General features: G+C 38.8%; 1 protein-coding gene across 2 annotated transcripts; it reads left to right on the top strand.

The window, feature by feature from the left end:
• The first annotated feature begins 7,580 nt into the window (after positions 1 to 7,580).
• LOC126092234 (uncharacterized) lies at positions 7,581 to 15,541 on the top strand. Of its 2 annotated transcripts, XM_049907738.1 has the most exons (5): positions 7,581 to 8,999; positions 9,640 to 9,862; positions 10,640 to 11,020; positions 13,786 to 13,965; positions 15,528 to 15,541. In XM_049907738.1, exons 2-4 carry the CDS (start codon positions 9,643 to 9,645, stop codon positions 13,812 to 13,814), a joined length of 630 nt encoding a protein of 209 aa, XP_049763695.1. In that variant the 5' UTR covers positions 7,581 to 8,999; positions 9,640 to 9,642; the 3' UTR covers positions 13,815 to 13,965; positions 15,528 to 15,541. The 2 variants fall into 2 exon arrangements, with proteins under 2 accessions (XP_049763695.1, XP_049763694.1); XM_049907737.1 differs by lacking the exons at positions 13,786 to 13,965; positions 15,528 to 15,541 and having other exon boundaries at positions 10,640 to 11,174.
• The last annotated feature ends 9,300 nt before the right edge of the window (positions 15,542 to 24,841 follow it).

Here is a 24,841-nt window from a genome sequence, read left to right as displayed (position 1 = left end):
CATAGCAACGGCAACATTGTTGCCAACACGCTCTTCCAACTGCTTGTTGTTCTATAGTTTCTGTCTCAGGTCACACCACTGGCGAGATACCTTTGAGTGATCTGAGCCCGAAATATACAAGACGATCACAATGTTTCTCTAAGGCAGTGTGCTTAGTCCCGCTTTTTTTTTTCCTTTGGGGAACACCCAAGTACAGGTACATTCCAAACTCTCGCGACACATCTCTGATTTATTTTCTAAGTGGAGAAAGCAAACACGTTAAGTGCATACAATATATTTTTTTTAAAAAATAGTGGAACGACTATGAGATACAAATTTATTACGTAAGACTGTCGAATAGGAACAATTTTTTATGTTATAAATAATTTATCTACAGAAGATAAGAAGACACTAAAAATCTCGCTACTCAACTGACATGTAATCGTGACACACTAGATGTGTCACTTGCCCTCAGCGACAAAGAACCGTTTTGGGACTCCAGTCCCTAACTACAACGAAGAGACCCGAGCAGTGGCGATTATCCGAGAGTGCAGTGATAGCAGCGTACAGAATGACTGCAGACGGGAAGATGTGGTCACGAATTTCCCCACTTTATTGTAAACAACACGCAACTGTATTAATAAACAATTGATTACTAACTTAGTTATAATTTTTAAAAGGGTCTTTTTGTCTCAGCCGGGTTTCTCGCAAATTTAGTTTGTGTACTGCTCATTTGCTTACAAACTTCAGGTTGACTTTTTATGTAACGTCAGTTACTTCATTTCAGTCTTGGGGCAAGAAACATTCACTGTTGTTAAAGTATTGTGAGCAGAATGGTTAGAGTAGTTGTTTTCTCATATATTTGGGCTTTAGATGAGTGACTTATCGTTCTGTGTGCGGACTGCAGCAAATGTTGCTACCCAGCTAGCACTCAAGCTTATTTCAAGGTGCATATTGAGTTTAGGTTCAGTTGAAAATTAAAGATCGAAAAATCAACTTGTTTCAAGGTGGGTATTGAGTTTTGGTTCAGTTGAAAATTCAAGATTGAAAAATCAACCTGTTACACAGTTTACATCAAGCTGTAAAAATTTAGCTTGAATTAAAATAATTTTCCCAAGCTTGAAATAAACTGTAATTTCCCTGGAAGGCTGTACAGCAGATGCGCGCGCAGCATAGCTTCCATAGACGTCCACGGGAAGCGCCGCAAGCGTTTATAAGCCGTGACGTAAGGGTGTTGTCGTGTGTGACGTCATGACGGCGCGGAGTTTGGTTTGAGTGTGGCTGTCTCCAGTTCTGTTTTATCTTATTTTATTTACTTTTCTGAGCCTTGCTATGTTTACGGCCATTTTACCTTCGTGACGCGCGTTAATGGTTGTGGTTTGTTGACAAGTTTGTTTTATACTAGAAAACAGTTCGGTACGTTAATGTTACAAATGTTAAATATTACGTAACGTAAAGGAATACCATATTCTTTTACGTAGAAAAATTGAGCCTGGATAAAAGTGAAATGGATTAGCAGCTAAGAATACATATTACAAGTTGTTGAGCAAAAAGAGGTCATTTTAAACTAACACTCTAATACGTGGCACAAATAAATTAAAACTTAATGTTATTTTACCTTTTTAAACTCTCTCCTTTTTATATATATCGCCCTATTACATTTGTTTACTTGTAAGTACTCGCGTGGCACACACTATGAATGAATAATCGTGAAGTGTGAAAAGTTTCTTTGCGAATACAAATAGTAATAACATGGTGAACGGGAAAAAGTACATCAAGAACCAGTCACTACATATGTGTCAGTCTTTATTTACGTAGCTTTGTCTGCTCTTTACTTTCGGTAATATGAAACTTCTTCCCGTTAGTATGACACTCTTGCACAAAGTAAACATACTCAAGAAATTCAAGTCAAAGAAGTCTTAAAGGGGTCGACAGAAGCGTCCGATCCCACGCGGCGGCTTGTCCCGTTAGTGTCATTAGGCTTCTTGTGGAAAGTGTGTGTGTTTATTTTTGTTTCTGCCATATTTGTGACATCATGGGTCAAAGCAGATGGGCGGGATCGGACGCTTCCGTATTTCCTCTTAAAGTTGGGGCAACAGTAAAATCAGAGTTGCAGTCTGTTATTACGCCATCAGTCTTGAGAGATTTTGTTGAAGCTGTTAATTCTTTCATTGATGATGGACACAAAATTTGTGACTCATGCCTGGCAAAAGTTAAGCATATTAATTTTGGATCTGGGCTGTACTGTGAAGGATGAATCTATTGAGAATGATTGTAGTACTGTTGAGAAACCTTACCATATTCCAACATTTATGAACAACAGGGGACACTTCTCATTTGACTAGAACTTTAAAAAAATCTGAGTTTATTGTGAATGTTTGTACCTTTTTAATGTTGTATTTAGCTTAAATAGTGTGTGTTTAGTTGCACTACATATTGCAATTTAATATTCTTTGCAAATCATACAACAGACAATTTGTCCCACCCGTAACTATACAGTTATATATAGTGTCATGCATTGGTGCAACCTAATTCTTTTTCTAATAGCAACATGTTTCTTTAATAAACGAATGTAAGCTTCATTTGTATGTGGCTTGGCTGAATTGTGGACACTATCAAAGCAGAAATATTGTTCGGATGTCAAAATTGTTCAGTTCTGTGTCAGATTTGTCCCACCCATAGCACTGGTATTATGTATTGCATTACAGACAGTTCAGTATGTATATTTGAACACTGTATTTTTTTGGAATGAAGAGTATCAATTTGTTGCTTAAAACAGTAACTTCACTTAAAATAACTTAAGATTCCTAAATGTAAACATGAAAATACTAGCATAAATTAGTACAATGCCCCACCCGTAATGCTGGCATTGCTCTAAAATTTTCAACGAAAGCATGGAAGTTAATAAACAAATTTATACATGCTTAAGAGACATTTTTAATTTTATTTTTGCAAATATGGATTATTTAGAGGCCTGTATTAAATAGTAATTCAAATTAATATTCCATCATGTAACCATAAAAAAATATTAAATTTCACCAACAAATTCAGTTTATGAATGCTGAATAATAATAGCTCTATTTTTTCTTCCCTGAGACATCCATTGCTTCCATATGTATTTTTCCTTATTTTGTCAATCCCAACTAAATTATTCTGTTTTATTTCAGGAATGTCAAACAGGAAACTGTTCAATTCTCTTTCTCGGGAGGGGAAACGGAAACGGCTGTTGAAGCTTTATGAGAAAAGTGTAGGGCACTCTGCTGTAGCTGGTGAGAGAGATGTTTCCAATGATCCAAATCCTGGGAGTCAACTTCAACCATTATCGTGTAATAGTGCCACTGGATCATCATTTAATAGTGAACCTTCTGAAAGTAATGATAGGGCCTCAACATCGAACCAGGTTTTTGAGTTGTTGGATCAACATCCTTTATCATACGGTTCAGACAGTGATGACTGCTTTGATTCCAAGTTTCAAATGGAAGAGCTCAAATCTGAATTAGCTAACTGGTCTGTTCAGTTTAGCATTACAAATGTGGCATTGACAGCTTTGTATTCTTCGATCACATGACTGCTTTAAATCTCTTCCATCAGATGCAAGAACTATTCTAAAGACTCCAAGATGCATTCAAGTAAAAAATGTAAGCCCTGGCCAGTACTGCCACATTGGTATTTCAAACCAGTTAAAGAAAATGTTTGCTAGTGCACAACATATTTTCAGTTCTTTACAGCATATTGATTTAATGATTGGAATTGACGGATTACCTTTATTTCACGGCAATAGCGGTGAGCTGTGGCCAATTTTAGGCTCTGTATTAAATATTCCATCCTTGTCATCAACTGTTTTTCCTATTGGCATTTCTTTGGATTAAAGAAATCCAGTAGTTGTTTTGAATTTCTAAATGATTTTGTAGAAGAAATTGTTGTCCTAATCAGGAATGGTTTAATTTGTAATGGCAAAAATATAGCTGTCAGGATCAAGGGAATTTGTTGTGATGCCCCTGTCAAAGCTTTTATTTTAGGCATTAAAGGTCACAACGGATATTTCTCGTGCACCAGATGTAAACAGGAAGGGTCTTTCTTTGATAATAGGATGACTTTTCCTATATTTGACAGTCTGCCTCGTACCCATGAGGGATTTATAAACAAAGAAGACACAGAATTCAATACTGGTGACACCCCATTGACCACCATCCCTAGTCTGCATATGGTATCATCTTTCCCACTTGACTATATGCACTTCGTGTGTTTAGGGGTAATGAGAACAATGATTTATGTTTGGATGTTTGGACCTGCCCCTTTAAAACTACCTAGTAGGATTATTGATAGTATAAGTTCTAATTATTTGGTTTTGGTATCGTACCAAAACGGCCTTGCTGTGCTGGTACTGCGAACGGTTGAAAGCAAGGGGAAACTACGGCTGTAATTTTTCCCGAGGGCATGCAGCTTTACTGTATGATTAAATGATGATGGCGTCCTCTTGGGTAAAATATTCCGTAGGTAAAATAGTCCCCCATTCAGATCTCCGGGCGGGGACTATTCAAGAGGATGTCGTTATCAGGAGAAAGAAAACTGGCGTTCTACGGATCGGAGCGTGGAATGTCAGATCCCTTAATCGGGCAGGTAGGTTAGAAAATTTAAAAAGGGAAATGGATAGGTTAAAATTAGATACAGTGGGAATTAGTGAAGTTCGGTGGCAGGAGGAACAAGACTTCTGGTCAGGTGACTACAGGGTTATAAACACAAAGTCAAATAGGGGTAATGCAGGAGTAGGTTTAATAATGAATAGGAAAATAGGAATGCGGGTAAGCTACTACAAACAGCATAGTGAACGCATTATTGTGGCCAAGATAGATACAAAGCCCACACCTACTACAGTAGTCCAAGTTTATATGCCAACTAGCTCTGCAGACGACGAAGAAATTGAAGAAATGTATGATGAAATAAAAGAAATTATTCAGATAGTGAAGGGAGACGAAAATTTAATAGTCATGGGTGACTGGAATTCGAGTGTAGGAAAAGGGAGAGAAGGAAACATAGTAGGTGAATATGGATTGGGGCTAAGAAATGAAAGAGGAAGCCGCCTGGTAGAATTTTGCACAGAGCACAATCTATTGGTTATGACCTGTAGATTAAAACTGAAGAAACTGCAAAAAGGTGGGAATTTAAGGAGATGGGACCTGGATAAACTGAAAGAACCAGAGGTTGTACAGAGTTTCAGGGTCAGCATAAGGGAACAATTGACAGGAATGGGGGAAAGAAATACAGTAGAAGAAGAATGGGTAGCTTTGAGGGATGAAGTAGTGAAGGCAGCAGAGGATCAAGTAGGTAAAAAGATGAGGGCTAGTAGAAATCCTTGGGTAACAGAAGAAATATTGAATTTAATTGATGAAAGGAGAAAATATACAAATGCAGTAAATGAAGCAGGCAAAAAGGAATACAAACTTCTCAAAAATGAGATCGACAGGAAGTGCAAAATGGCTAAGCAGGGATGACTAGAGGACAAATGTAAGGATGTAGAGGCTTATCTCACTAGGGGTAAGATAGATACTGCCTACAGGAAAATTAAAGAGACCTTTGGAGATAAGAGAACCACTTGTATGAACATCAACAGCTCAGATGGAAACCCAGTTCTAAGCAAAGAAGGGAAAGCAGAAAGGTGGAAGGAGTATATAGAGGGTCTATACAAGGGCGATGTACTTGAGAACAATATTATGGAAATGGAAGAGGATTTAGATGAAGATGAAATGGGAGATACGATACTGCGTGAAGAGTTTGACAGAGCACTGAAAGACCTGAGCCGAAACAAGGTCCTCGGAGTACACAACATTCCATTGGAACTACTGATGGCCTGGGGAGAGCCAGTCCTGACAAAACTCTACCATCTGGTGAGCAAAATGTATGAAACAGGCGAAATACCCTCAGACTTCAAGAAGAATATAATAATTCCAATCCCAAATAAAGCAGGTGTTGACAGATGTGAAAATTACCGAACAATCAGTTTAATAAGCCACAGCTGCAAAATACTAACACGTATTCTTTACAGACGAATGGAAAAACTAGTAGAAGCCGATCTCGTGAGGCAATACTGACCTTACGACTTATCTTAGAAGAAAGATTAAGGAAAGGCAAACCTACGTTTCTAGCATTTGTAGACTTAGAGATCGCAGAGATGCTGGATGTAGTCCTGTGGAACGGCTTGCCATGCCATTTCCACCTGGCGCCTCAGTTGGACCAGCGTTCGTGCTGGACGTGCAGACCGCGTGAGACGACGCTTCATCCAGTCCCAAACATGCTCAATGGGGGACAGATCCAGAGATCTTGCTGGCCAGGGTAGTTGACTTACACCTTCTAGAGCACCTTGGTGGCACAGGATACATGCGGACGTGCATTGTCCTGTTGGAACAGCAAGTTCCCTTGCCGGTCTAGGAATGGTAGAACGATGGGTTCGATGACGGTTTGGATGTACCGTGCACTATTCAGTGTCCCCTCGATGATCACCAGTGGTGTACGGCCAGTGTAGGAGATCGCACCCCACACCATGATGCCGGGTGTTGGCCCTGTGTGCCTCGGTCGTATGCAGTCCTGATTGTGGCGCTCACCTGCATGGCGCCAAACACGCATACGACCATCATTGACACCAAGGCAGAAGCGACTCTCATCGCTGAAGACGACACGTCTCCATTCGTCCCTCCATTCACGCCTGTCGCGACACCACTGGAGGCGGGCTGCACGATGTTGGGGTGTGAGCGGAAGACGGCCTAACGGTGTGCGGGACCGTAGCCCAGCTTCATGGAGACGGTTGCGAATGGTCCTCGCCGATACCCCAGGAGCAACAGTGTCCCTAATTTGCTGGGAAGTGGCAGTGCGGTCCCCTACGGCACTGCGTAGGATCCTACGGTCTTGGCGTGCATCCGTGCGTCGCTGCGGTCCGGTCCCAGGTCGACGGGCACGTGCACCTTCCGCCGACCACTGGCGACAACATCGATGTACTGTGGAGACCTCACGCCCCACGTGTTGAGAAATTCGGCGGTACGTCCACCCGGCCTCCCGCATGCCCACTATACGCCCTCGCTCAAAGTCCATGAACTGCACATACGGTTCACGTCCACGCTGTTGCGCCATGCTACCAGTGTTAAAGACTGCGCTGGAGCTCCGTATGCCACGGCAAACTGGCTGAGACTGACGGCGGCGGTGCACAAATGCTGCGCAGCTAGCGCCATTCGACGGCCAACACCGCGGTTCCTGGTGTGTCCACTGTGCCGTGCGTGTGATCATTGCTTGTACAGCCCTCTCGCAGTGTCCGGAGCAAGTATGGTGGGTCTGACACACCGGTGTCAATGTGTTCTTTTTTCCATTTCCAGGAGTGTAGATTAGGAAATGAGACACTTAAAGTAGTAAAGGAGTTTTGCTATTTGGGGAGCAAAATAACTGATGATGGTCGAAGTAGAGGGGATATAAAATGTAGACTGGCAGTGGCAAGGAAAGCGTTTCTGAAGAAGAGAAATTTGTTAACATCGAGTATAGATTTAAGTGTCAGGAAGTCATTTCTGAAAGTATTTGTATGGAGTGTAGCCATGTATGGAAGTGAAACATGGACGATAAATAGTTTGGACAAGAAGAGAATAGAAGCTTTCGAAATGTGGTGCTACAGAAGAATGCTGAAGATTAGATGGGTAGATCACATAACTAATGAGGAAGTATTGAATAGGATTGGGGAGAAGAGAAGTTTGTGGCACAACTTGACCAGAAGAAGGGATCGGCTGGTAGGACATGTTCTGAGGCATCAAGGGATCACCAATTTAGTATTGGAGGGCAGCGTGGAGGGTAAAAATCGTAGGGGGAGACCAAGAGATGAATACACTTAGCAGATTCAGAAGGATGTAGGTTGCAGTAGGTACTGGGAGATGAAGAAGCTTGCACAGGATAGAGTAGCATGGAGAGCTGCATCAAACCAGTCTCAGGACTGAAGACCACAACAACAACAACAAGTTCTAATTTATTATCTCTAAAAGCAAGCATTCCAGTAGAATTTTGTAGAAAACCCCGAGGTCTTGATGAAGTGAAAAGATGGAAAGCTACAGAATTTAGGCAGTTTTTGCTTTATACTGGACCACTTGTTTTGTACGATATTTTGTTGCCTGAACAGAAAGAAATTTATAACAACTTTTTATCTCTCCATATTGCTATGACCCTACTCCTCAGCAAAAAATTTTGTTATCAACACCAGGAATATGCCAAAGGTCTTCTTCTTCATTTTGTACAAACTTTTCAATCATTATATGGGCAGAAGTATATAACACACAATTTTCATTGACTGATTCATATTGCTGATGATATATCAGTATTTGGCCCTTTAGATGGATGCAGTGCCTTTAAATTTGAAATTTTTTTATTTTCTCTGAAGAAATGTGTTAGAAAAGGAAATAAACCTTTGCAGCAAGTTGTGAAACGTTTAGCTGAAATTTCTAACTCCACCATTAGTCCAGTCAGTGACAATGAAGTCAATAAACTTTATCCAATTTTCGAATGTCAATATTATTCTGGACCTGTTTTTGATGGTTGTAATCCTGATCAGCAGTACAACACAGCAAAATTTCAAAATTTTAAAATAACTACATCAACTCCAAACTCATGCTGTATGATGAATGATGGAAGTATTGTTATTGTTGAAAACTTCATCTATTCCAATTCCTTGTGTACAATGGTCATTCTTTGTAAACAGTTTATGACTGTTTGTGATTTTTTTGGACTCCCTTTTTGTAAAAGTTCAGATTTTAATATTACTGTTGTACGAAATATGTCTGATGTACAAATAAGGCCAGTCTCTGACATTAAGGAGAAACTGGTGCTTTTAACACTAGGCAGTAAAAATGTAACACTACCTCTGCTGCATACATAAGAGTGGACTAATACAAGTGATAAACAATTCAGTTCTACAGGATTTTCTGAAAAATTATCAGGAAACAAACTAAAAACTTTGGGAAACATCCAGAGTTTTATTCATCCACAAATTTATCCAGGTAATAAGAGATGTCATGTATTTTATTGTTTGTTGTGTAATTTAATAATATATTGGACTAAGAGGTTATTTTATTCTCTTTAAAAATGTTTTAAAAAATCAATTCTGTAAATATTGATAAGTTCGGGGACCTAGCTAATTAGATACTAATTTGGTCCAAATTTTGAATTGTTTTATTGCCATTCTGAAAAATTATCTGGAAACAAACTAAAAACTGTGGGAGACATCCAGAGTTTTATTCATCCTACTATGCTCATTCATCACTCTCACTAGTCATGCTCATTCAGTGAACATATTAGCCATGTGCTTATATTTTACCAGCTGATTATATTTTTAAAAGTTCTGTTGTTGGAGTTTAATTTTGAAATTTATCTCCATACATCCAGTATTAAAATTCTGAAATTTTAAACCCAAAATAAAAAATAAAATACTTAAAAATATAACCAGTTACAGTATATAACCTCCCTCGTGTCTTAAAATACTATCCTATAAATTTAATTATTTACTATAGGTATGTTTAGGTATAATGAAGTACTTAAGGTGTGTGCATGAGTACACACAGACAAAGTCTGAAATCAAAGTCAATCATTCAGATATTTTGTTCATTTTAATTACTGATGTTTTGTTTTTATATGGGTTAGAAAATGGAGCTGACAAATGAAAAATACAAATTTGCCATAGTAAAATTTCCTGAAGAAGATGATGCTCTAGGAATAATAGCCTTATGCTGGATTCAAAATGATGGGACCACATGTTTATACCCACCTGTGACCACTGATAGCAAAAGAAATAAATTATTGAGGGAAGAAGCCTTACCATTACAATCCTGGAGTTCTCATAAGATATCTTTAATGAAAAAATATGGTAAGTAAACTGGTTTTAAATACTATAGGCTTAAGTTTACAATAGCCGACACATGCATAGCTCAGACTCGACCAATGTTGGCAACAGCACTTTCTTCCCAAGAATATTGTTAGCCAATAGGGTGATAGAGGACAAGGGTATTACATCGAGAACCTGTCAACCATAGAGGAGGAACAGCGTGAATTCACTTTTCAAAATGTGCCACAAATTCAGAGTGCTATGTTGAAACAATGTTGCCAACTTTCTGCACTATGCATGTCGGCTATTCTGAAATTTTACCTTACCTAATCTAGGTAAATCCTAATGTCATTTGATCTCAAGAATCTAAGGTTATTAAAACTCAGTTACATATAGTTTGACAGTTTGAGTGTTTTTTTCTTGAAATCCAAGTCACATCATATAAATTTATATCTAAGCTTGTATAAGTGCGAGAAATAGAAAAATTGTATTATTCACAGTTTAGTTTTTGGAGAAACCTTCTTTTTGAATTTCCTACAATTTCCATCAAAAAACATGTATTTTATTATTACAGAGGTCAAACTGTGTAAAGTTCACTTTCATAAAACAATTATAGTGATGCAGTACATTTGAATTAGGCCTATAGTTACTTTGAGCCTGTTGTGGCAATTTAATGTCATGCAGTACCAGTAAATGTATTTATGCTTACTGACAACTGTTATTGCCACCAATAGCTTTTGACAAGGCTATTTTCTCTATGAGATGAAATTGCAGTTAGGGCTGTACACAAATTAAATTTATTCTTTGTATGAATTGTAGCAACATACAACGATGCAAGAGAGCATCTTCGAAAAGCTGAAGAAACATCAAACCTCGAAAGTGAAGAAGAAATTGGGGTGAAGAGAAAAAGGAAGGCAAAAGACATAACGTTACCAGGAGAAGAATCGAGCGATGAAGATTACATGCCGAAGAAAAAATGTAAGACCAACCGTGTCACAGTTCATCCGTATCCATCTCTTGATTCTTTTACAGCTTCATTCTCATCCTCACCATCTACTGGTATGGAAGCTCGTGAAATGTGGTCTTCCATCCCTCCAAATTCATTAACTCCTAGGCCTAGTTCATTCTCCAATGCCAAAATTCCTCCAGCACCACTTGCTTCAGCACACTGCCCAAGAAAAGAAAAATCTGCACCACTGGGTAAGTTTTTGTGTTATTTCTCTGTTAAATAATATTAGGCCTAGCAGTGAAACCCATTTTGTGTACAGTGTTTTCTTTTATATAACTAGCCTCAGTGACCAGCTTTACCTGCCTGCTTCTAGTAGCAATAGTGTGAAGTGGGTCATCACAGATACTTATGCCAGAATGTGTGTAATACAAAAACTACTACCTTTTTAAGGCATGTTCTAGGGAATACACATTATGTGTGTTATATATTTCAATTTAAGCATAGGAATTTAAATACTAACAATTTTTCAATTAATATTAATTTTCTGAAACATTTTTTGGGTTTAGTGGCTGCAAAGAAATTTAAATATAAAGTAGATGCTATTACGCTTGCTAAATGCTAAGTAAACTTGAGCAATCATCCACCTATGTTGTAGATGTTGAGCAGATCTGGCTAATTCTTGGCCAGTTACAAGCTGCAGCAGCTAGCCAGTCTGAGGAAATCTCTCAGCTGAACAGAAAAATTGACCTGTTATTGGCTCGAGGATGTGTCAACAGTACTTATCAGGAGGCGGATGAAAGTAATGAGCAGGCACTAAACAGTCTCCCTTTATCATCAATGGAAGAATTTGATGAATATAATAGAGGGAAACATTCCACATGGAAAAAATATATCTAAAAAGAAAGATGATGAGACTTACCGAACAAAAGCGCTGGCAGGTCGATAGACACACAAACAAACACAAACATACACACAAAATTCAAGCTTTCGCAACAAACAGTTGCTTCGTCAGGAAAGAGGGAAGGAGAGGGAAAGATGAAAGGATGTGGGTTTTAAGGGAGAGGGTAAGGAGTCATTCCAATCCCGGGAGCGGAAAGACTTACCTTAGGGGGAAAAAAGGACAGGTATACACTCGCACACACACACATATCCTTCCGCATATACACAGACACAAGCAGACATTTGTAAAGGCAAAGAGTTTGGGCAGAGATGTCAGTCGAGGCGGAAGTACAGAGGCAAAGATGATGTTGAAAGACAGGTGAGGTATGAGCGGCGGCAAATTGAAATTAGAAATTAGCGGAGATTGAGGCCTGGCGGATAGCGAGAAGAGAGGATATGCTGAAGGGCAAGTTCCCATCTCCGGAGTTCTGACAGGTTGGTGTTAGTGGGAAGTATCCAGATAACCCGGACGGTGTAACACTGTGCCAAGATGTGCTGGCCGTGCACCAAGGCATGTTTAGCCACAGGGTGATCCTCATTACCAACAAACACTGTCTGCCTGTGTCCATTCATGCGAATGGACAGTTTGTTGCTGGTCATTCCCACATAGAAGGCTTCACAGTGTAGGCAGGTTAGTTGGTAAATCACGTGGGTGCTTTCACACGTGGCTCTGCCTTTGATCGTGTACACCTTCCGGGTTACAGGACTGGAGTAGGTGGTGGTGGGAGGGTGCATGGGACAGGTTTTACACCGGGGGCGGTTACAAGGTTAGGAGTCAGAGGGTAGGGAAGGTGGTTTGGGGATTTCATAGGGATGAACTAAGAGGTTACGAAGGTTAGGTGGACAGCGGAAAGACACTCTAGGTGGAGTGGGGAGGATTTCATGAAGGATGGATCTCATTTCAGGGCAGGATTTGAGGAAGTCGTATCCCTGCTGGAGAGCCACATTCAGAATCTGATCCAGTCTCGGAAAGTATCCTGTCACAAGTGGGGCACTTTTGTTGTTCTTCTGTGGAAGGTTCCGGGTTTGAGGAGATGAGGAAGTGGCTCTGGTTATTTGCTTCTGTACCAGGTCGGGAGGGTAGTTACGGGATGCGAAAGCTGTTTTCAGGTTGTTGGTGTAATGGTTCAAGGATTCCGGACTGGAGCAGATTCGTTTGCCACGAAGACCTAGGCTGTAGGGAAGGGACCGTTTGATGTGGAATGGGTGGCAGCTGTCATAATGGAGGTACTGTTGCTTGTTGGTGGGTTTGATGTGGACGGACGTGTGAAGCTGGCCATTGGACAGGTGGAGCTCAACGTCAAGGAAAGTGGCATGGGATTTAGAGTAGGACCAGGTGAATCTGATGGAACCAAAGGAGTTGAGGTTGGAGAGAAAATTCTGGAGTTCTTCTTCACTGTGAGTCCAGATCATGAAAATGTCATCAATAAACCTGTACCAAACTTTGGGTTGGCAGGCCTGGGTAACCAAGAAGGCTTCCTCTAAGCGACCCATGAATAGGTTGGCGTACGAGGGGGCCATCCTGGTACCCATGGCTGTTCCCTTTAATTGTTGGTATGTCTGGTCTTCGAAAGTGAAGAAGTTGTGGGTCAGGATGAAGCTGGCTAAGGTAATGAGGAAAGAGGTTTTAGGTAGGGTGGCAGGTGATCGGCGTGAAAGGAAGTGCTCCATCGCAGCGAGGCCCTGGACATGTGGAATATTTGTGTATAAGGAAGTGGCATCAATGGTTACAAGGATGGTTTCCGGGGGTAACAGACTGGGTAGGGATTCCAGGCGTTCGAGAAAGTGGTTGGTGTCTTTGATGAAGAATGGAAGACTGCATGTGATGGGTGGCATGCAGTCTTTATCATAAACATTTAGCAATTTCATTAATGATCCTTGCTAGAAAACAGATTTTTTGACTTAACACGAGGTATCGCACTCATCTACACTCGCAATTCTTTCATATTTATTTAAAATATGCATTCACATGTGTTGCCAGTGTCTTAATATGAAAATATTGAATTATTTGTATTGTTTTGTTTCTTGAAGAATCTTAATGATATAACAGCTTCATCAAGAAAATTTATATTTTCAGGTGACGTTACTTGCAACCCTTGGGGGTAAAGATGCAAAATTGTTAATGTTCAATTGTATGAAACGATGCCTGATGTCAGAGATAGGAATGAAGTTTTCATATACAGGAAGGCCTCCAAAAGTCAAGACAAAAGAAAGGAAAAGAGCTTTCTGTCAACCTTGCTTTGTGCAGCAATTCAAAGTAAGCAAAGACTTAAAAAATATGCTGGTTTGGTTTATATATCGTGCCCATTTTTTCCAAATGCGAACTTCAAATTTGTTACTTCAAAATGTTTTAAACACTAATATATAAACACAAATATATGGACAGTGTTATGCATCATGAGACCAAGTGCCATTACTTAACATTTCCGATGTGAGTGCATTTAGTACTGTTAAGTAGGTACTTGCGGTGAGATTTTTGTACTAAGATAAAAAACACCAACCCTTCTTCAGTCCAAAAAGTTGAGAAACATTAATAAATACATATATTTTAAGGGAATGCAGACTTTAGGTTCCATTGTGTCACATATGACATATGGTGCTTCGACTAGCGATGCATAACACTATTCATATAGCCTTCCCAAAAAAGATAGATAATACCTTAATATAGGCCTCAACAGAATTAAATTTTCGGGAAGAATATAGATTAGCATTGGCATGGTTTTTGTGAAATTTGGTCAGATTCCACCTTGTGGATCCATCCCATTGGCCTTAAAAGTTGCAGTGTTTATCTTATGGAGAAAAATTTGTTTTGATTTGATCATATTATTTGGATATTTCATTTAAGTTAAGAAAACAACTGATGAATTCATACTTTTAGTATTATCAGGAAAGTAGTTATGTTTCATTGATGTTCAATGGGTTGGTTGTTATTAATCAGATGTTTACAGGGTTTAGAGAAATAACGGCTTACTTGAGAAGAGCATTTTCACAATGCTATGCGCACAATCCTCGTTGGTGAAAATCAATAGTTTACAGGCTGGCCTGATACAGTGGCTTTATAATTTCAACATTGTAAAAGTAATTTTTGTTCCAGTGTAAATCTCTAACACTTTCCACTACTTTTAATGATAAACTCACTTATGTTTTCAAGTTCAGTCAGAAAAATATTTCCTTTGACAACCGAAGAACAGTTTAAAACCAACATAGGACACTGGCTTCAACAGTCAAAAAACAGAAGTCAAACCCCACGGTAAGACTACACTAAATTACAATCGGTGATGGCTTAATTTTGTTGTTCCCTAGGTGAAATAATACTGCAAGGCCTACTGGTACTTCTTACTTTTATTGTTATTTGTAATGTGGCTAAAATCTAATAAAAGGCAATATTAAAATATGACAAGGAGAACATTTTTTGTTCTTTTACATTGCAGTTCCACTTAACTGGTAATTTCTTAAATTCATTTCGATGTCATCTTTTATTTTATTTTGATTCAGTTTTACTCACCAAAAAATAATTGTGGATAGAATAAAATGTCTACATTTTTCTAAACCGTAGTTTCCTTATAAGCTTACAGTATGAGGTGTGTATGATTTCAGGTAATTGTTTCTTTATAATTCAGATTAAATGGCCCTGAAACTATTAGAAATAGTGATGTGTGGCTTCTTCATGAAGTCATCGCAAAATTACCCAAATGTCATCTTTACTTTAAAAAGTTATTTTTCTGATATGGGGCATAAATTATATTTAGGTTGATTAGTTTCAACTTTTTACATTTTTTATGTTTAGGTACGGCTAACATTTTCTTTTACCTGTTACAGGACCATTATACCGGCAGAAGCCAGTGATTTTTGATCCTGCTCTGGTCTGTGTGCTGGGGCCGGAGGGGCTTCCGAATAATTAAATTTTAAACAGTTTGAAAATAAAAATTTTTAAAGATATATGTCTTCATAATTTTTTCACACCATTTCCATTCTGATATTTATTTAATTAATTAGGTTCAATAAATTCAGATTAATATTTATATAGCTTAAAACAAGCTGTAAATACCAGGCTGTATTCCATGTGTGTAGATACAGCTGGAGCCAAGCTTGATAAGTCAAGCTTGAAATATAGCTTGAACTCTGCCAACTTTGATGTTTGTTTCAAGCTTAAATCCAGCTAACAGGCCTGAATATTCCAGCTTTGATCAAGCTTATATACTTGAACTTTACAGCTGGGAACAAGTTTGAAACCGGCTTACTGTGCTATCTGGGTATTAAGGAAGCCATGAGCTTTTCTAGGGCTTCTAGTTCCTTAGCTGTATAGATATACTTTAAGAAGATCAACATTTTTGAAGCGATTCTGTCACTTCGTTCTGTCAAGGCCACAGGATGTTGGTTTTGACATGTATTGGCTTGTGCAAATACTCCTTTTCTTTCTTTCAAACTCGAGAGACTCTCAGTTACAGCTTATCGGCATTTTTCGCATTTGCTGGAGGCTCAGAGCCATCAGTACTGATTTAACACACGCTCTGCATGTGTTACTACAGCGTGAGAACAAATTTATGAAAAAACCAGAAAAACAACACATTACCATTACATCCAGTACGGTATAGCAACACAGTTGGCATTCGAAACACGTTCCAGTTGTCTCGAAATAGATAAATAAATGCCCTATATTGTTTTCAAGGGTATTTTGAACCATTCTTCCAGCGAAATAGTGGTACATTCAGGTAGCGATGATGGAAGCGGATACTGATCACGTTCCCTTCTCTCAAAACTAGATCATAAAGGCTCTATGATATTGAGATCTTGTGACTGTGGAGACGCGACAGTTCATCTTCGTGGTCAAAAAATCAGACCTGGACGATGGAAGCTGTGTGAACAGATGCCCTACCATCTTAGTACAACACCATTGCCGGCCAGAGTGGCCGTGCAGTTCTAGGCACTACAGTCTGGACCCGCGCGACCGCTACGGTCGCAGGTTCGTATCCTGCCTCAGGCGCGGATGTATGTGATATCCTTAGGTTAGTTAGGTTTAAGTAGTTCTAAGTTCTATGGGATTGATGACACCAGAAGTTAAGTCCCATAGTGCTCAGAGCCATTATGAACAACACCATTGAGGTGGACAAACATTTTAGCATGGAGTCAATCTGATCAGCCAAAATGCTCACATAATTCTCGGTAGTGATTCGACCTTGCAGAGTAACCATAGGGGTCCATGGAATACCACGATATGGCATCCCAAATAATCACTGAATCCCCAAACTGTGTTTCACCCTTGGGACGTCAACTTGGCCAGAAGTTGGAAACAGTGCGAAACAAGGCTTAGTCGACCAAATGACTTTCTTCCATTGCTCCATAGCCAAGGGTTGATGGCTTTGGCACCATGTTTTCCTCCTATGGGCTTTTGCATAACTGATGAGTGATTCTGGAATTCCAGCTGTAACGAGACATCCTCTTCTAGCGTACCTTTCCTAAAAAGTAGTTGTCGATTCCAGTATTATTTTTCGAATTTTGGACAGGTCAATATTACCTCAGTTGCTTTTCTGAAAACTATCATATAATTTTATGCATGTTGTTGTTGTTGTGGTCTTCAGTCCTGAGACTGGTTTGATGCAGCTCTCCGTGCTACTCCATCCTGTGCTAGCTTCTTCTTCTCCCAGTACCTAACCTACATCCTTCTGAATTTGCTTAGTGTGTTCATCTCTTGGTCTCCCTCTACGATTTTTACCCTCCACGCTGCCCTCCAATGCTAAATTGGTGATCCCCTGATGCCTCAGAACATGTCCTACCAACTGGTCCCTTCTTCTAGTCAAGTTGTGCCACAAATCCTCTTCTCCCCAGTTTTATTCAATACCTCCTCATTAGTTATGTGATCTACCCATCTAATCTTCAGCATTCTTCTGTAGCACCACATTTCGAAGGCTTCTATTCTCTTCTTGTCCACACAATTTATCGTCCATGTTTCACTTCCATACATGGCTACACTCCATACAAATACTTTCAGAAACGACTTCCTGACACTTAAATCTATACTCAATGTTAACAAATTTCTCTTCTTCAGAAACGCTTTCCTTGCCATTGTCAGTCTACATTTTATATCCTCTCTACTTCAGCCATCATCAGTTATTTTGCTCCCCAAATAGCAAAACTCCTTTACTCCTTTAAAGGTCTCATTTCCTAATCTAATTTCCTCAGCATCACCCGACTTAATTCGATTACATTCCATTATCCTCGTTTTGCTTTTGTTGATGTTCATCTTATATCCTCCTTTCAAGACACTGCCCAGTCCATTCAACTGCTCTTCCAAGTCCTTTGCTGTCTCTGACAGAATTACAATGTCATCGGCGAACCTCAAAGTTTTTATTTCTTCTTCATGTATTTTAATACCTATTCTGATTTTTTCTTTTGTTTCCTTTACTGCTTGCTCAATATACAGATTGAATAACATTGGGGATAGGCTACAACCCTGTCTCACTCCCTTCCCAACCACTGCTTCCCTTTCATGCCCCTCGACTCTTACAACTGCCATCTGGTTTCTGTACAAATTGTAAATAGCCTTTCGCTCCCTGTATCTTACCCCTGCCACCTTTAGAATTTGAAAGAGAATATTCCAGTCAACATTGTCAAAGGATTTGAAGCTAAAATTTATGAAAAGGAATTACTTTATAAAATATTTTAGTTTTGATTTTGTAATCGTTAAGCACTAGTTCTGAATGTACAGTTAAGTTTTTTTTTTAGAAACATTTGAAATTACGAAGTATTTGCACCCTTAAAATTTCTGTTATTAATTACGCAATCCTGTACTGTTTACTATACTTATTTCTGGCTTAATTTGTGAAATATTAATTGAAATTAATAATATAACGAAAACTAGTAGGAATTCATTTGTTAAGAAAAATTGTAAACCCTTTGGAATAATATTTCCACAGAGTGTGGGAGTCATAAGCTTGCCTCTGATGTGATCAGATGTATTTTTGTATAACAGGTGCAAACAACGTAATTTTGGCTTTGTTAATATGGAAAATTGAAATACTGTATGATATACTAAAATGTGAGAGAATCAGTGGAAAATATATTTCCATAGAGAAAATTGGACTACAACAATCTTCCAATTTATTCAGTTCAGACCAAACGTAAGGACCTGATGTTAGATTTTCAGCGGCAAGACTCAGACCCCTAGGCAAGAAGAACTGGAGCCATCTCAGCATGAAAAGTTAAGTAAACTTGCAAGTTTATTGTAATCTTCGCGCCTCTCAAATCTTCATAAAAGACTTTGTTTATTAATTATTTGGACTGGGCATTGATTAATGTGAGCAATAGATGGAGGAAGGAAGGACAAGGAAGATTACACAACTCACCCTGCAATTCTCTGCTTCTGGAATTACCTTGGTATTGTTTTGGCGGTGACAAGTTTTGCAAGTGCGATATTCAGTTCTGCAGTGCCTTTTGTAGCTGTCGTTCTCTTATTTTCGTCACAAACCTCTTCCATGACCGTCTATCACAATCACGCAACACACACTTTCGTCTGTTGTGATTAAGCAGAGGAAATTTTGCCCGCTTTCCTTGTATATGTGGTATAAATGTTCGATGTGGTGCCTCCTGAAAACACTTGGGCTGCCTTGGTTATGGAGCACCCACCTTGCCAGCACCAACAATTGCCTACGTTCGAATTCACTTAACCCCAACATAATGCACTCAAAGCGATGCAGATCACTGTTCTGACCATGACTAACGCTTGCAACGCATTAAGGATATTGCACAGATACTGTCTGTGGTCAAACAGTACAGCGTAACCTGTAGTCCTGGTTTGCATTTGTATTTGCGTTCAATAACGAAATTCTCGTGGTGTTTTATTCCAACAGCTGTACATGTTCAGTTTTCACAGGAATCGACATATGGCCATAAATATCTGTTGATGCAAGTGTTTTCTATTAGGTCACATAAATACACAGCACCACTCCACCCTATGTAATACACTATCTTTACATTTGAAGCAGATGATACTTGCCATCTACAGTCATCCACAGTAATCAAATCTTCATTACTGCACTGGATTTATCTGTGGGAAAAGTGCCCTGCAGTTTGTTTTTCAGTTTGGGTTTCAGAAGCACCATAATCCGATGAAACATCTTGTCTTGAACGAAAGACATAAGGCCAAATACGGCTTTATCCAGTAGCTTTATGTGGGTTTTCTCCATAGAGATATATTTTAAGGATCGGTGCATTCTCTCGCTGCAGTTGACAACTGCGTGTGGCTCAATAGCTACTCTTTTGATCGGAGTCTACTTTGTCGATACGTGTGTCCCTAATCTATCCCAGTTATCCAAACAGGGAAAGAGGTCCTATAGTTTAACATGGAACCCGAATCACGTGCTATTCCTGCTGACACACATACATCATTGTGAGGTGAAGTCTAGTTTAAACATAGACTAAAAATTTCGATGGTCCAACTGGGATTCTATTCTGCGCATGTTTGAGCTCACTGTGACTTGCAGTCAGTGCCAATATGCCCAGCAGTACTTGTAATGGACACAGATCTCCAGAAAGTAGGTCCCAAACTTTGTTGTATCAGAATCACATTTTAGGTTTTCAGTTACAGGTACAATAATCGCGAATACGTCAGCTTTTGTGTCAAGTACTTGCATAATGTGAGATGTTCTCTTGGTTTCGTACAGCTCTCCTCTCGGCCTTGTCTACATGCTATTTATAACAGAGGCTCGTTTTTCGTACTTCCACTGTACCCTTCAACGAGGTAAAGGAAGCTTCCGCTAAGTCTATCATAAATTTCAGTAAAAGCATCGCAAACCAGAAAAATAACGACAGAAAGTCTTAATTGTTGTTGGATGTGAGAAACCCAAGGGTAAATTCTTGCCTCACGTCATCCAATACCAGTTAATGTCGTAAATTCAAAGTCATAGTTCCACTAACATAAATTCCTGCACTTCAAAATATTTTCTTTGGCGTTTTTTCGTTATTAACATCAAGTCTGTACTTTTAAGCTCCCGAAAAATCCCCCTTAAAAATCTTTGTTTAGACGCGTTGTACAATTTACCATTAAAAAAAAGTATTGTATCAAATATGTGCAAACTCGGTGCAGTTGATATTTTAAATTTTTGAATTTGTTTTTGCAGGATGCCTGTGGTGCTAGTTTTGTTATGCATCTGATGGCTTTCTTTTGAAGTTTTAAAATTCTCTGAATGTGCACATCTGTTTTATACATTCACAATACAGTACAATATGTGTGGGAAAATAAGACCATAGTACATTTTACCAAGGTTCCTGTGTCCATTGTATAGTATTTTTTTATCATTAAGAATGTATTTGTACTTATTTTCGAACAGATCTTATCGATGTGGTTTTCCCATGTCAGATATTTGTCCATCTCTAATCCCAGAAGCATATTACAGATCAAATAAAGTCCTCTGAGCTGTTAGTTCTGTTTGTTTCAAATTTTATACACATTGTTTTCTTCCTGTTCAAATGTGTGTGAAATCTTATGGGACTTAACTGCAAAGGTCACCAGTCCCTAAGCTCACACATTACTTAACCTAAACTATCCTAAGGACAAACACACATACCCATGCCCGAGGGAGGACCGGCTGCACAGTCCATGACTGCAGCACCTTAGACTCCTTGGCTAATCCCAGGCGGTTTTCTTCCTGATGACCAATAAATTACTTTCTCTGAAAGACCATTATTCAGTCTGCATGTTTTCAGAAGCTCTCTTTTCCAGGTACTCACTAAGTTATTACATACTAGTAAGGTTGTGTCACTGCAAACAAAATCATTTTTCCATTTACTGCCGTGAGCATATCGTCTATGTAGAAGGTAAAGAGCAGAGGTCCTAATCCTGAACCCTGTGCCTCTTCATGCTTTACCTACTGAAAATCAGTGTAGACATTTTTTCTCTGTATTTCTGGGTTTATGTTTTATTTCAACACTCTGGCACGCTGTTGTGTGTTTTCAACAAAGGTTTTTATAATATCTGTAGTGTTAGCTCTTATACCATAGCAGTCCAATTTTTCTAGAATGCACTAGATACTTTTCTTTGACAATGTAGGACCTCAGTGATGTATGTTACGAAGATTGCCATGCAGTCTTAGTGGATCTCTCCTTTCTAAACCTATTGTGTGCTTCATTTAAGATGTTTCATTTCTCTAAGAAGTTTATAATTCTATCTTTAATCACTGCTCCTACTATTTTAGACAGATCAATTATGATTGTAATGGGCCTATAGTTTTCTGCATATCTTTTTCTTCCCTTATTTAAATGCTGACACTAACTTGCTCCTATTTAGACATTTTAGAAATACTCTTTCCTTCTCTGTTGAATTTATCAGGAATGTCAGAGGCTTTGCAAGATATCTAGCACATTGTTTCACTATTTTTCCTAAGATGCCATCCAGACCTGCTATATTTTTTTAGTCTTCAATTATTTTTGAAACTTTGAATTCATCTATATCGAGTAGGTATAAAGGCTCAGCCATGCTTTTGGAACTTTCCATACTCTTTGTTACTGTTATATTTCATTTTAGAAGAGTGTCCACTGTAACTATGTAGTGCTGATTGAAAATACTACAAATTTTTCTAATAATCTGTCATTTCTTCCCCACTCCCTGCATACATTCTGTTCTCATTTATATAATTCCAGTCTGTTTTAGAGACGTTAGAAGAATTATGTGTTTCAACTTTTTTGGCGGATAGCCTTTGCTTCTGTTATCATCTCATAATTTCTATGGTGTATAATTTTTTTGTTTTTTTTTACCCCTAATAGTTCTGCATATTTTCGGACAAGCTATGTCTATGTGTTGTCTTAATACATCACAGAAAGATTTGTAAACATCATCCTACTTTTCAGCATTTAGCAAAATTTCTAGCCTACTCAAATTTTCAAGTTTAGTCTGTCTAAACTCAGTCACAACGTTCTCATCTTTAGATCATCTTGCAATTCAGTTGTTTGTCCAAAACGGCCTGAAATAACAATATTTACAATGTGAAATTTTTGTCTGTTTGCAGGTATGTTTGAGAGAACATGGACTATGAAGTGGTTGATTTTTCTGTATATCTTATTGAATTTTTTACATGTAACTGGAGACTATCTCTCCTCATAATGTCATGAAAACTTCTTGTGTAGCCACTGTCATTCAGCACATCTATATTGCCACTATCACAATAGTGTATTTCTTTGTGTCTTTATGCAGAAGAACATTAACTTCCAATGAAAAGCTTTCAGTACTTGAGCTAGGTGATTGACTTACTCCTATTGCAAGGCATTTTTCTCCCATGAACTTTATTTGTACTGCTTCTGCTTCAATGCATACATCTATGCAATTTGAGATCTCATGTTGAATACAGTTCCCTACTTTACTGCTTACATATACTGCTATTCCCCAAGTTTTGTATTCAGTATAGCGATATTTATTTGTTAGCGAAGAAATATGTTCACATAAGCATATCAAACAATGTTTGTAATAGAATAAATAGAGCCTGTTTACCTTATCCATTATGTTTTTTTTCCAATTTACGAAACTGATTACGTCATAAGTACTTGCATTTTTCTCCTTTATTAGAGCTGACTTTTTCACTTCAAATTTTATTTAATGAAAACTCTTTCATCAAGTTATGTTCTTATTTACATGCATTGTGGACATGAGCTATGTCCTGTTATTGTGTTTTATTATTTTTCGCTTTCAGATCCCGGGCCTCGCTTTTGGCAGAGCACTCAATGGAAAAAATATCCAAATCGTCGTGAAACATTTGCAATTTGCCACGAAAACAAGTGGACGATAACAAAACAAAAGTTAAGAAGACAAAAAGCACAAATTAAACTACCATATAACCAATGAGCGCGACGACAATATATTTATTTCCGATGTCAGCAGACGCCGACGCCGTAAAGACTTTCTTGCCGAGAAACCTTGACGGGACGTCATGTAATGCGATGGTCTGTTGGCAGCCTATGTGAATTCTGCCACTTTAAACTCATTGTGGCAAGAATGAATGAATGATCATACGGCTTGATTGGACAGTAGACCCCGTATGGTCTACTGTAGAAAGTTTAGTAATGTCACGATGTGACAGCCAGTATGAATTGGCCTCTATCGGCAAACCGACAAACAATTTGTGCGTATGCAAGCTTGTTAGACGACCGGTAGACCAATTTTGCTTTCTACGGGGTTGGCCGAGTCTGATGATCCGACAGTTCTCCCCCCCCCCCCACCCACAATTACAACCAACAAATTATGCAACGAGTAGGACTGTTATCCCAACTGCCAGAGAAAAGTTCATACCAACTGTGCATGGGAATCAGTGCTATTGAAATATGGCAAACACGATTGAGTACAAGGCATACAAAACTTTGATGACATTTTCTGGAGAAATTTAACGACTTCAAATATTTGTGCAACAGGTTGCGCGAGGAGTACAGCAATAGAGATGCATTTCATTCGTTGTTAACGAATCCCTAATGGTTTCATGTGGCACACAGAGACAGAAACATTATGAAAACACCCCTTGACTATTATAACTGCCATCTGGTTTCTATACAAATTGTAAATAGCCTTTCGCTCCCTGTATTTTACCCCTGCCACCTTCAGAATATGAAAGAGAGTATTCCAATCAACATTGTCAAAAGCTTTCTCTAAGTCTACAAATGATAGAAACGTAGGCTTTCCTTTCCTTAATCTATTCTCTAAGATAAGTCGTAGGATCAGTATTGCCTCACGTGTTCCAACATTTCTACGGAATCCAAACTGATCTTCCCCGAGGTCGGCTTCTACCAGTTTTTCCATTCGTCTGCAAAGAATTCGTGTTAGTATTTTGCAGCCGTGGCTTATTAAACTGATAGTTCGGTAATTTTCACATCTGTCAGCACCTGCTTTCTTTGGCATTGGAATTATTATATTCTTCTTGAAGTCTGAGGGTATTTTGCCTGTCTCATACATCTTACTCACCATGTGGTAGAGTTTTGTCAGGGCTGGCTCTCCCAAGGCTATCAGTAGTTCTAATGGATTGTTGTCTACTCCTGGTGCCTTGTTTCGACTTAGGTCTTTCAGTGCACTATCAAACTCTTCACGCAGTATCATATCTCCCATTTCATCTTCATCTACATCCTCTTCCCTTTCTATAACATTGCCCTCAAGTATATCG

The sequence above is a fragment of the Schistocerca cancellata genome, chromosome 7 (assembly GCF_023864275.1).
Source record: "Schistocerca cancellata isolate TAMUIC-IGC-003103 chromosome 7, iqSchCanc2.1, whole genome shotgun sequence".
NCBI lineage: Eukaryota > Metazoa > Arthropoda > Insecta > Orthoptera > Acrididae > Schistocerca > Schistocerca cancellata.
Note: the sequence above shows the minus strand (reverse complement) of the source record. Positions and strands in the feature narration are given on the sequence as shown.